Genomic DNA, 12,662 nt, shown 5'->3' on the forward strand with positions numbered 1-12,662 from the left:
AGCCAGAGGAGGGGAAGAGGCAGAGAGGGGAGGAGTTGTACAGTTTTAATGCCACAGGGAGAAAGAATTTTCTGTGCTATTCAGCGGTGCCCCCAGGTGGTTTGAGCCTAATATTGAAGATGCTCTGATAAGTGTCCAGGGCTTTATGCAGTGGCTGAAAGGCATTGTCCATGATGCTAAGTAATTTGTTTTCAGACACCTCCATCAGAGAATCAAGCTCACTCTGTTAAGGACGACCTTGCAGTCACAGAATTAAAGGCAGGACAGATGCTGTGGGATACCAAAGAATGTGTGTTATGTTCCTCTGCCCCTAGAGTTGGCGCAGTGACATTGATTGTGTTTTCCCCTGCTGGCTTTCTTTATTTCTCTGTTTTTCTATTCTTCCAGGCAGGTAGGGGTCACCTGTAAGCTTCCTGTCTGGCTCACCTGAGCATGGTTTTTCCCTGCCTATAAATACACCCCAAGCCTGGCATGAAGGGGGCAGGCAGTTTAACTTTGGAGCGGCTGCGTTGATTTATGTTATGGTGTTCGTGCTTTTCAGTTTAATAAATACCCTAGACTTTGAGCCGAACTGTCTGTGTTCCCCTTTATGTTGCGGTTGGTGTGCCCGGCCGTAACAATGTGGAATTTATTTATTTTCTCAAACGGTGGTTCTCCAAGTGTTGAGTGCCCAAACCAGGAGGTGACAGTGAAAATAAATACTTCTGGTTGGGCTGGGACACGTTGTCCACCTCCTGCCTGTGTGTGGTGCTGTTTCCTCCCCTGTCTGGTGTGTTTTCCCCGTATGTCTCTCTGTCTATTTAATGTGTTCATTTGCAGGTGGCGGTCGGGGCTTGGCCCACAGCCTGACGGCGCCGGTTTTAAAAAGACGCTGCCTCCAGATGCTGGTTGCCCCCGCTTTTCCTGGCCAACTTGACCGTGTCTTTTCGCTGTATTTTTCGATAACACGTTGTGTGTATTTTTCTGAGAGATATTCGTTGTATAGAGTGTAAATCTTTATTTGTGTGTTTGTGATTTTCGTTGTGTATAGGGTCTGATAGTTGTTTGTTGTATATATTGTAAATAATTTTCGTGTGAACAGTCCGGGTATTTGTAAGGGGTGTGAAGCCATTTTTGTTTGTTCTCCTTTTCTCCTGTTTTTTCCTTAGGGGGTTAGGGAAGAATTCTGTATTTTCTTTTTCTTTTTTATTTTTGGGAAGTAGGTTATTTAGTTTGTAAATTATAGATTGTTTTGGTTGTTGTTTTGGCCGCGCTCACCCCCGACGCTCTTCACTACCACCTTTGTAAATAAATCACTTTTTGGACTGTATTCGCTGGCACGAGTCATCACTGGGAATAGGGAAAGGGGAGTCACTTTTATGTGATGCTCGGTAACCCCTAGGCTGGGCATAACACCTCCACACATCTGTCAACATCCACACATCTGTCAACATCCCCATGCTGTTCTCATGAGCGGTGTGACTATTTATTTGCATTTGAATAGTTGGAGGACTACCTGGAAGCACTGCATGGAGTTGGTAAGTTGTTTCAACCACAGTGATTGGCTAGGCCCAGCTTTGCATTACTACACCACAAAAGAAGAAAAGCAATCAAAACTCCCACCACAGAGGACGGACATTCTTTCCAATTTCAGTCATAAATCCAGTTTTAATTAAATCACCTTTTTATCAAAAGCACATTACGGCTCCCAGGGGAAGTCCTCCACCATCCAGTAAGATGAAATAAATGGTAATTTAGTAAAATATTTTTCAATCTTAATGGATAGAAATCAGCTCTCAATATAAACTCATTCAGATAAAACAGAATTTTAAAGTTCTACAGCAATAAATTTATATAAGGCTATCAAAAGTATAGAAGAAAAAAAAATTAAATCTGTCATAGAGTATACGTACACTGTATAAACAAAATTATATAGAGAATGTATCATGCTGGATATAATAACCTTAGAACAGAGACTCCATGACATGATTAACGACACACATTAGATAGAGGACGCATCCAACAGACATTTAAAGTCACAGATCACAAACTACATGACCAGAGCAAAGAGAAACTCTCCTGAGAGCTTTGTACTGCAGTCTTATTAGTGAAACCCTCAGTATTCACACACTGTTACTGTATGAGGATCACTGGGAGATCTGGCCCAAATTCAGTATTACAGCATCATGTTTATACATATTTATATCTCTAGTCACCATATTAGACCAGAGAATGTTATTTATGAATAGGGGATCAATCTCTCTTGCTGGTCTGGGATTTAAGGATTTTTTTCTGGTCCAGATCTCAAATAGACTGGTCTTAGTATTCATCTGAAAGTAAACTCTTCTAGATCAGACCCTGAGGCTGAAGACCCTGATCTCAGTGGAGATCTAGGGCTCGATGCTGGTCCCCACAGAACACAAGCTTTACTCTCCGGTTGCAGTCTTGTCTCCATTGTCCCGGTTTTGTGCATTGGTCATTGGGTTTAGTGCATCTCCACCTTCATAAAAAAACATAGAGACACAGGACACATTATCACTCTGATCTTCACACACCTCACATCCATCTACAGCTCTCCATAAACACAGAGACAAAAATAATAACCAAACATTACTGTCATCCTCCATGTCTACAATATTACATTCACATTATACCCACCAATTCCTGTTTATAGTAGTGTGTTAATAACACTCTGTAAAATGACAATGCCCTCCTTATTAATGTCAGTAACATTACTATTGTCTCTATGTATATGTCTCCTTATTAATGTCTGTATCATTACTATTATCTCTGTGTATATGTCTCCTAATTAATGTCAGTATCATTACTATTATCTCTATGTATATGTCTCCTTATTAATGTCAGTATCATTACTATTATCTCTATGTATATATCGCCTTATTAATGTCAGTATCATTACTATTATCTCTATGTATATATCGCCTTATTAATGTCAGTATCATTACAATTATCTCTATGTATATGTCTCCTTATTAATGTCAGTATCATTACTATTATCTCTATGTATATGTCTCCTTATTAATGTCAGTATCATTACTATTATCTCTATGTATATGTCTCCTTATTAATGTCAGTATCATTACTATTATCACTATGTATATGTCTCTATAGCTAGGGTGGCTAATCCTCCTACTAACATTAGTCAGATGGGATCAGTTCTATATAGAGTAGGGGTGTAAACAGGTATTCAGATAACCACGTATCTGACATGATGTCAGACCTGCTTCCAGCCAATCCTCTGTTCAGCCACGCCCACGTTCTGAGTCTCCTGAGTTTTAACACACCTGCAGCACATTCCCCTAATCACCACTGGGGGATTTAAGGACTGCAGTTACAGGCACCTCTTTGTGAGGTATTGAGCTTGCTCTGCTGAACGTTTTGGAACCATTGCTATATCTGAAATTCTGTTCCAGTGTTTGACCTTTTTGCCTGCCTTTTTGACCCTGCTCATTGTCTTGTGATTTTGGATTGTTTGTACGGATTCCTGTTGGCTCTTCATTGGATTTTTGACCCTGGCTTGTGCTTTTGACTATTCCTGAGGATTCTGATTTGGATTTGTTGAACTGACTTATTAAAGTACTAGAGCTCTGCACTTGGGTCTTCTGTTACATTCGTCACACATGAAATCAGTATTTGCCTGTTTTCAAATACAGTCAACTCTAGAGTTATTGCCACCCTTCACAATGAGCTAAAATTAATACAGAAAAAGAACCACACATGTAATGGTGATATATCCGGCTTAAACAAATGGGTAAGCTTCATGCTTTTATTCTCAAACACATTTTTGGAACAAAATAAAGTGTTTCTTTAGTAACACAATTTTTTGTGAAGGTTCCAAAAATATTGCCATTTCAATTTGCAGTATTTGGTGGAGCTTCCTCTGGTGAGAATGACAGCACTCAGCCTCTTTCTGTAGTGTTTAATAAGGTTGGAGAACACTTGTGGAAGGATCTTGGACCACTATTCCATGCAGAACTCATTGAGATTCTTGGGTTTTCTCTTGTGAACTGCCCTCTTACTGCCTTTCTCTTGTGAACCACCACCATATTTCACCGTGGCGATGAGGTGGCGTTCTTTGTATGCAGTCCCCTTTTTTTCACCAAACATGAGGATGGTGTGAGGCTCAGTTTTTGTCTCATCTGACCACAACACACGATTCCAGTTGTAACTCCAACGTTGCTTGGCAAAGTTCAGATGCTGGGATTAGTGTCTTGTTCTTAGGAAGGGCTTCTTCCGTGGAACTCGTCCAAAAAGCTTCTGGTAATGGAGGTGGCGCCTCACTGTTGATTTTGAAACGGTGAAACCCCAATCTTCAACTACGCTTTGCAGTTGTGAAGCTATGATCTTTTGCCTCCTCTCTGCCTCTCTTAGCTCACTGTGCATGGGGGCAGGGTGCAAATGCGTCCCCTCCCTGGCAAATTTTCAACAGTTCCATGCTTTTCAAACTTTTTTACTATGGCCCTCATTAAGCTTACTGGTAATTTCAAATGAATACCTGTTTTTTTGGAGCCACTCAGGGGCGGATTTAGGCATGCACCCAGTTCGCGTCTAATATGCTGTCTCGTTGATTTGTGCAGGTGGATATATTTATGTTTGGGGGGGGGGTGTCACCTGCCTTTCTTTAGCTAATCCCTAAAGAAAGGCAGATCACTTATTGTAAATCGCTTTGGATAAAAGCGGTTGCTAAATGCCAAATTGTAAATTGTAACCTGATCCATATAAACTCTGGACAAGGATAAGCAGAAACACACTCTCGCTCGTAAACAAGGGGGCTCATAGCCATTATTTGGGGATTAATGTTTGCCTCCCGGTTGCGATGTCACTCCGTACCACCAGCCAATCTTATGTCTAGATTGCAAGGTACGTAATGTGATAATGTTTAAGAGGAAGGGCGAAGCTTAGTCTACACTAGCTGCATAATGTATTTTATTGATTTGGGAAATCAGAATGACCAACAGAGATTAGTTGATTGTAAAGCACAATTTCTTTGTAATTCCATCTAAAGTAGGCTGCCCTAGACGCTGAAAATACGTTCCTGTCCAGCTGATGCTTTGAAGTCTCCAGCTCTCCAACTCCGGTGTCACAGTGTTTTCACAGTTTTGATTGCATCAAATTAGAAATTGCAAAGCTGTACTGTAGAATACGCTATGATATCCTGGTAGCGCCACTGCCTTTAGGCGTTCCGTTTCTGTCTCAAACTTCGGGAATATGGTGCATTTAGCTGCCAGAATTAAGAAAACTTCCCCCCGGGGCTGGATGCCCCCAGACCCCCCTACAAGTCTGTAACTCGTTCCGCTGTCGCAGGTCTGCACACCACCAGTGTGAACTGGTTTAGTCTTGGCTCTTGGTTACAGTGTCAGGGGATGGGTAATGTGTTAATGACTCTTCGTTGACAGTGTTGGGGGATGGGTAATGTGTTAATGACTCTTGGTGGACAGTGTTGGGGGATGGGTAATGTGTTAATGACTCTTCGTTGACAGTGTTGGGGGATGCGTAATGTGTTAATGACTCTTGGTTGACAGTGTTGGGGGTGGGTAATGTGTTAATGACTCTTGGTGGACAGTGTTGGAGGATGGGTAATGTGTTAATGACTCTTGGTTGACAGTGTTGGGGGATGCGTAATGTGTTAATGACTCTTGGTGGACAGTGTTGGGGGATGCGTAATGTGTTAATGACTCTTGGTGGACAGTGTCAGGGCGTGGGTAATGTGTTAATGACTCTTGGTGGACAGTGTCAGGGCGTGGGTAATGTGTTAATGACTCTTGGTGGACAGTGTTGGGGGATGGGTAATGTGTTAATAACTCTTGGTTAACAGTGTTGGGGGATGAGTAATGTGTTAATGACTCTTGGTTGACAGTGTCAGGGCGTGGGTAATGTGTTAATGACTCTTGGTGGACAGTGTCGGGGGGGGGGGGGGTAATGTGTTAATGACTCTTGGTTGGCAGTGTCAGGGCTTGGGTAATGTATTGATGCCCAAGTGCCAAATCAACACAAATGGATATTTATCTGTGTTATGATATTTATGAGTCTTATTTTTGTATATATATTTTTATATTTATACAGTTTTAAATGTTATGATTAGATAATACAATTAGACACACAATTAGACATGCCATATAAGCTAGAACCGGCACTCAAGCCACTCCCCAATCTATGCAGCTCAACAGTTTTTTTTTTTCTCATTTAAGTTGAGAGCTCTTTGGTTTTACCCATGCTGATGGATGACAAAAGGATTTTACCGGTGTGTTACCTCATGCTTATACCACAGTGAAACAGGAAATGGTCATAGATAACAATAAAGTTCCTAGACGCTAAAAATAATATCAAAAAACACTTTTTCGCCAAAGGAGCAAATTTCTTTGGTTTTATCTATATTATTCTGTGATAGAGTGTTAAAATGTGAAATACTTAATCTGTGCACTGGATAGTTTTGGGACCAACTGTAAATGTTCAGCCTTTGTGTATTGTTTTTCATGTGAAGTGTTTGGAAAACTGGATAAAAACAAAAAGAAAATCAGACAGAGAGAATATTGGAAAAGGAAAGTAATTTCAGATAGTCAACCCTGATATAAAGAGTTATAAAAGTGTACAGATACAAACCCCTCAACAGTCAGAGTGCAGTCTGGACGTATCTGAGAGTGCTGCAGTAACCTGATTCCCTCCTCCAGTAATAAACCTTTCCCAACATCACCAGCTTTAAAACTAAAATACAGAAAACAGACACACTGTTAGTGAGCACTCAGGTACACCCAGATAATAAACTCAGTCTGCAAATGTTTGATTACCAGAAATAGACTCACACAAATAACCAGAGAGAAGTGGTTTCATGGACAGGTGTTTCTCTTACCTGATGTCCTGTAGACTGGGGCAGGTCTGGATGAGGGAGAGGATCCTGGCAGCATAACTTTCAGTCAGTCTCCATACAGTCATATGGACATCCTTCAGACCAGGCACAGAGCACAGGAAAGACAGCAGATCATGGAACTGCTCATCAAACTCTGTGGAACTGTGGGGGGAAAAAAAACTATTTCATAACTGAAACAAACATATTAAAGATTAAGATTAAATCTCTGTGATTGCACACACATACTGCAAGCAGTGAATCTGACCTCTGCATTTAACCCATCCTTACACACCAGTAGTGAGCACATACAATCACTAGGCGCATGAGCAGTGGGCAGCACTTGGTGGTTGAATGCCTTGCCCAAGGGCACTTCGGCTGTGGATCGTTTCCTGCTGGTCCTGGGAATCAAACCGGTCACAAGCCCACTTCTATATATATATACACACACATATATACATGCATATATGCACACACACACACTCACACACATATATACATGCATATATACACGTGTGTGTGTGTGTGTGTGTGTGTGTGTGTGTGTGTGTGTGTGTGTGTGTGTGTGCATATATGCATGTATATATGTGTGTGAGTGAGTGTGTGTGTGTGTGTGAGTGAGTGTGTGTGTGTGTGTGTGAGTGAGTGTGTGTGTGTATATATATGTGTATATATACATATATATATATATATATATATATATATATATATATAGTCTTGTCTGGCTGAAGTGTCTTATTCAGTACACTACATTTTTCGACAAGGTACTAGCAAAGTAGCGAAATGTAATATCCTGGTATATTTCGTCACAGTCTGACAGTACTGAGACATTTTTATTACGAAATCGTGAAGTTACATATATCATTACATCCCTAGTTGTTACATTTACTCTGTTTCGGAGAATCCAGTTTTATCTGTTTTTCTTTTATCTGTTATTCCCATGCTTGTTACTTACCGTTTCTGAATATACAATTAGAATTCATTCAAAACCTTTGACTTGTTATATTGTTTCTCTCATATCAACTCTACAAACTCCTAAGAACTTACAAGCTCAGTATTGTCTCGTTTGAGTTGACTGTCAGGATGGGTGCCCTGAAATTCTAAACAGTAAACAAGACAGAGAGAGAGACAAAGAAAGAGAGAGAGAGACAGTGAACAACTAACCAACCACTGCAGCCTTACCAATATCACCCACAGAGAGTTAAACATTGAGGAAGAGAGAGCGAGAGAGAGAGCGAGAGCGAGAGAGACAGGGAGAGGTTGTGTGCTTGGGAGAAAACAGTGAAATGTCAGAGAACATACTTTTGTCTGTAAGGTAGTATTCCGTAAATGATCTGGGAGAATCTGGCCCAGTTGATGTTGGATATCTCTGAGTGTAGACAGATCAGAGTGATTTTTGAGAGTGATGGTTTAGTCTGGAGACCACAGTACGCTGGGCGTATTAAAATCCCTCCGGCACTTCCATAATACAACCTGAAATCCAGTCAGAAACACACAGTTACATTTACACATCTACAGAAGTATTTAAACAGATCTCACAACACAGATACACATTATCCTTAGCATGTTCCTTTTTACAGTAGACTCTTTACAGTTATACACTATACACCTATACATTATGTTTGGTAATGAAGTTCACAACTCAACATTAAACTAATGATCATATCATTTCTGAAGTGATTTCTGCACTCTGTATGTTATACATGACGGCACTGTCTGGGTGACTCCAGATCTTTTAGGAACCAGGAGAGGAGCCCCACCCTCTCTCTTACATTTTTACAACAAGCTGAAAGCCCTTTGGCTGAATCTGTAGGACATTAAGTAAAGAGAGAAAGTTTTTTACATCAAGAATGTCAGATATTGTCATTATAGGCTGGTTTTAGTGATGTCAGGCTGTTCCTGCCCTCACTAAGGGAATTTCCCCCTATTTTTTAACCCCCCACCCCACTCCATCCCTGGCCCCCACTGAGTCAGGCTCTATATTAAATGAGGGTAAATGTGAAAGAGTGGTTAAAGGTATCACACCTCCATCTGTACCTCCCTCTCATAGGGCCAGTCTGCCAGTTCAGCTGATAATCACCTCACAGCCTAATCATTGTTTGCTCTGTTCTCTGAGTTTTTTCCCCACTGTCCTCCTGTGTGTATGTAATCCTTTAACCCTTTAGTTTTCTGCTTCCTTTGTGAAGTCTCTTGATTGTCTGACTGCACTGAGCTGTGCTTAAGTCTTCCTGCCTTTGCTTTGCCTTTCTGCTCCCATGTACCAAACTGATACAACAGAAATAAAGCCTTGCCCTGAAAGTGCATCCAGTCTCCCCAGCTGTCATAAGAATAGAAGAGTGTTTAACAAGAGCTCTGAAATCAGTTTAAATGAAGAAATCAACAAAATACACTTTGGCATCACAGTTCAAAATAACCTCAATGCATTACACAAAAGTAACAAATAAAATTAGAGAGAAGTTGGTATGTGATGGTAAATCATTTATGGTAAATGATTTAAGACTGAATATGTGGAAGAGCTGACATGATAAAAATAAAAGAGACAGGGGTTGTCTGATCCCACATTAACAAAACTGAGTGAAATCACAACATACACACGTATAAGAATTTAAGTCTCTTCTCTCTTACTTAAAATTCTCTCCACACAACTGAAGATTCACTCTTAGGTTGCAGCCGTCACTGTGATGTCCCAGTTTAGTGCACTGGTATGAGGTTTCAGTGCATGTCCACCTACATAAAGAGCCAGAGACACAGAACACATCACCATTCTGCTGTAAACAAACATCACTTACTTCATTATAAATATCACTGTGTAATATTATTTTGTCCTTGGACATTTAGTTTCTGTTTGGGTGTTCTCAGATTGCTGGCGGTTCGCGATTGGGGCATGTTATGATTCAGTGTGTGATGATTTTATGATGGATTGGTGAGTGTGTTTGAGGACTGAGGGGAGGTGTAATGTGTGATGAGGACTGAGGGGAGGTGTAATGTGTAATGAGGACTGAGGGGAGGTGTAATGTGTAATGAGGACTGAGGGGAGGTGTAATGTGTGATGAGGACTGAGGGGAGGTGTAATGTGTAATGTGGACTGAGGGGAGGTGTAATGTGTAATGAGGACTGAGGGGAGGTGTAATGTGTGATGAGGACTGAGGGGAGGTGTAATGTGTGATGAGGACTGAGGGGAGGTGTAATGTGTGATGAGGACTGAGGGGAGGTGTAATGTGTGATGAGGACTGAGGGGAGGTGTAATGTGTGATGAGGACTGAGGGGAGGTGTAATGTGTGATGAGGACTGAGGGGAGGTGTAATGTGTAATGAGGACTGAGGGGAGGTGTAATGTGTAATGAGGACTGAGGGGAGGTGTAATGTATAATGAGGACTGAGGGGAGGTGTAATGTGTAATGAGGACTGAGGGGAGGTGTAATGTGTAATGAGGACTGAGGGGAGGTGTAATGTGTAATGGTGGTGAAGTGGACAAAGTTAAAGATGCTAAAGTCTGTTCACATTAGTCTGTCACAAACCAACCAGCTCAGTCAGCAGCAATATCAGCATCTGAATGTCAGGTTAATGTTAGATATTTCCAAATGTTGTGAAGGAAAAGCTGTTGTTGTTTTTTTAAGCTGTTTCTTATTGTGCTCTGCTGTGGCACATAGTTGAAGACAACAAACAAGATTTTTTTAACTATTTAATAAATTGCGTTAATGATTTTTCCAAATAGTATAAGAAAATTAGATATTGATTGTTATAATGTTGTTATATTGACTGTTAGTTTGTTTACTGAATGGTTTTGGGACCAGCTGAGCATGTTTAACAAATCTGTTTCATATTTCATCTGGAACAGATTACCAGACGATACTTTAAAAAATAAAATAAATAAAAATAAAATAGTTTCAGTGGCCATTTCAAATATAGGGAATTATAAACAATTACAGATACAAACCCCTCAACAGTCAGAGTGCAGTCTGGACGTCTCTGAGAGTGCTGCAGTAACCTGATTCCCTCCTCCAGAAAGAAACCTTTACAAACTTTACCAGCATTAAATCTAAAATTCAAAAATAGACACACTGTACTCAAATACAGCCAGACATTAAACCCGTAAACAAACATCATAAAACATGCACTCATACATGTTGAGTATCCTTAATCCGAAATGCTCCAAATCCGAAACTTTGAGCACAGACATGACGTCACAAGTGAAAAATTCCACACCTGACCTCACTTGCCCATGTGGGGCTCTGAGGCGCTGTTGGCATCAGTTTGTTACCAACCATCATCAACGCCAGACATAAGTGCATTATACACTGTGTGTTTTGCTCAGTGAGTAAAAAACACATATCTCAGTCCGGGTTTCCGCTAGGGTCTTTTCTTGCTGAAAGAATTTATTTTACTGGACAAATCTGAAACTTATCAGTCAGGTTTCAATAATAATTTGTGTTACAAATGCAAATACACCTGAATTGACGAAAAAACGACGACAACCTCAAATCACTTTGACTGTTTAATAAGATAATTAATTTAATTTAATAAAAATTAAGCAAAACAAACACTAACGACAGAGCAAAACCTCAACATTAGCCATTAAAAATGTATGAAACATCTGCAAACCGTAACATTTGGAAATCCTCTGCTGCTGACTTGAAATCAACCATGTCCAATGTGTCTTTGCAGCTTGCAATGCTGTTAATAGGCTGTTTCGCTGCCAAAACACAAATATCCTGTATAGAGACAGCCTTCATTTTGTATAAGTATTATTACCGGACTTATGTTTTTAACTTATTGTCTTTTCTGTCAGTTTTACCAGGCAAAAACCAGTAGCCTAATTACTGGCTAACGGAAACCCAGATCTCAGTATATCTATCTATCTATCTATATATACACATACACACACACACACACACACATATATATATTCCAAAATAATAAAAAAAAAAATCCTAAATCAAAATGGTCCTCGGCATTTCGGATAAGGGATACTCAATCTGAATGAATAACCAGACAGATGTTGTTTCATAGACAGGTGTTTCTCTTACCTGATGTCCTGTAGACTGGGGCAGGTCTGGATGAGGGAGAGGATCCTGGTAGCCCAGCTCTCAGTCAGACTGTCCACATCTAGATCCACCCTCTTTAGACCAGGCACAAAGTTCAGGAAAGACAGCAGAGAATCCAACTGGTCACGCAACCCCAGCTCTGGAGACCTGTATGAAACATTATTTAATCACTGAAACAAACACTCAGAAAGAAATACAGAAAAATAGGTGATAGACAGACGTATGAAAGGAGAGAGAATTTGTAATGGACAAAGTTTAATTTACTAACTCTGTCAGTTAGGCTATTGTTAGAAAAAGTGTGTGTGTGAGTGTGTTGGGGGGGTGGGGTGTGCGGTGTCCACAAACATTGCAATGTCAGAGATCATACTTTTCTCTGGAGATATTTTCTCCATAAATGATCTGGCTGAATTTTGTCCAGTTAATGTTGGATATCCTTGACTGCTGACAGATGAGACTGATTCCTGAGAGTGATGGTTCAGTCTGTGGGCTGGATCTCTCCGAGAATCTAAACATCCATCTGTAATTTTTAACAGACAACCTGAAATCCAGTCTAAGACACAAGTTTACATTTACGCATCTACAGAATTACTTCTTCAAATTTCACTGCATAGACATTACATCATGTTCCTGTGTGCATGAAAGACCGTATATACACTATACAGTTATCAAGTGTCTTATATTACATTGAGAAATAATTGGTTATGTTATCAATTGAACAGGTATGACTGAAAATACAAACAGGTTTCTAACCCTAAATGACACTGAGAGAGTGGATCT

General features: G+C 40.3%; 1 protein-coding gene across 1 annotated transcript in view; it reads right to left on the reverse strand.

The window, feature by feature from the left end:
- Window positions 1-2,464: 2,464 nt before the first annotated feature.
- The window catches only part of LOC115811245 (uncharacterized), a 39,467-nt gene continuing 29,269 nt past the window's right edge, over window positions 2,465-12,662 (reverse strand). The window contains exons 17-22 of the mRNA XM_030773364.1: window positions 11,868-12,032; window positions 9,467-9,568; window positions 6,848-7,006; window positions 6,601-6,702; window positions 3,221-3,284; window positions 2,465-2,479 (exon numbers count right to left, since the gene is read on the reverse strand). Of these exons, the coding sequence (XP_030629224.1) occupies window positions 2,465-2,479; window positions 3,221-3,284; window positions 6,601-6,702; window positions 6,848-7,006; window positions 9,467-9,568; window positions 11,868-12,032 (607 nt within the window). The remainder of the gene's footprint in view (window positions 2,480-3,220; window positions 3,285-6,600; window positions 6,703-6,847; window positions 7,007-9,466; window positions 9,569-11,867; window positions 12,033-12,662) is intronic.

This window comes from Chanos chanos, chromosome 5, assembly GCF_902362185.1.
Source record: "Chanos chanos chromosome 5, fChaCha1.1, whole genome shotgun sequence".
Classification (NCBI taxonomy): Eukaryota; Metazoa; Chordata; class Actinopteri; order Gonorynchiformes; family Chanidae; genus Chanos; species Chanos chanos.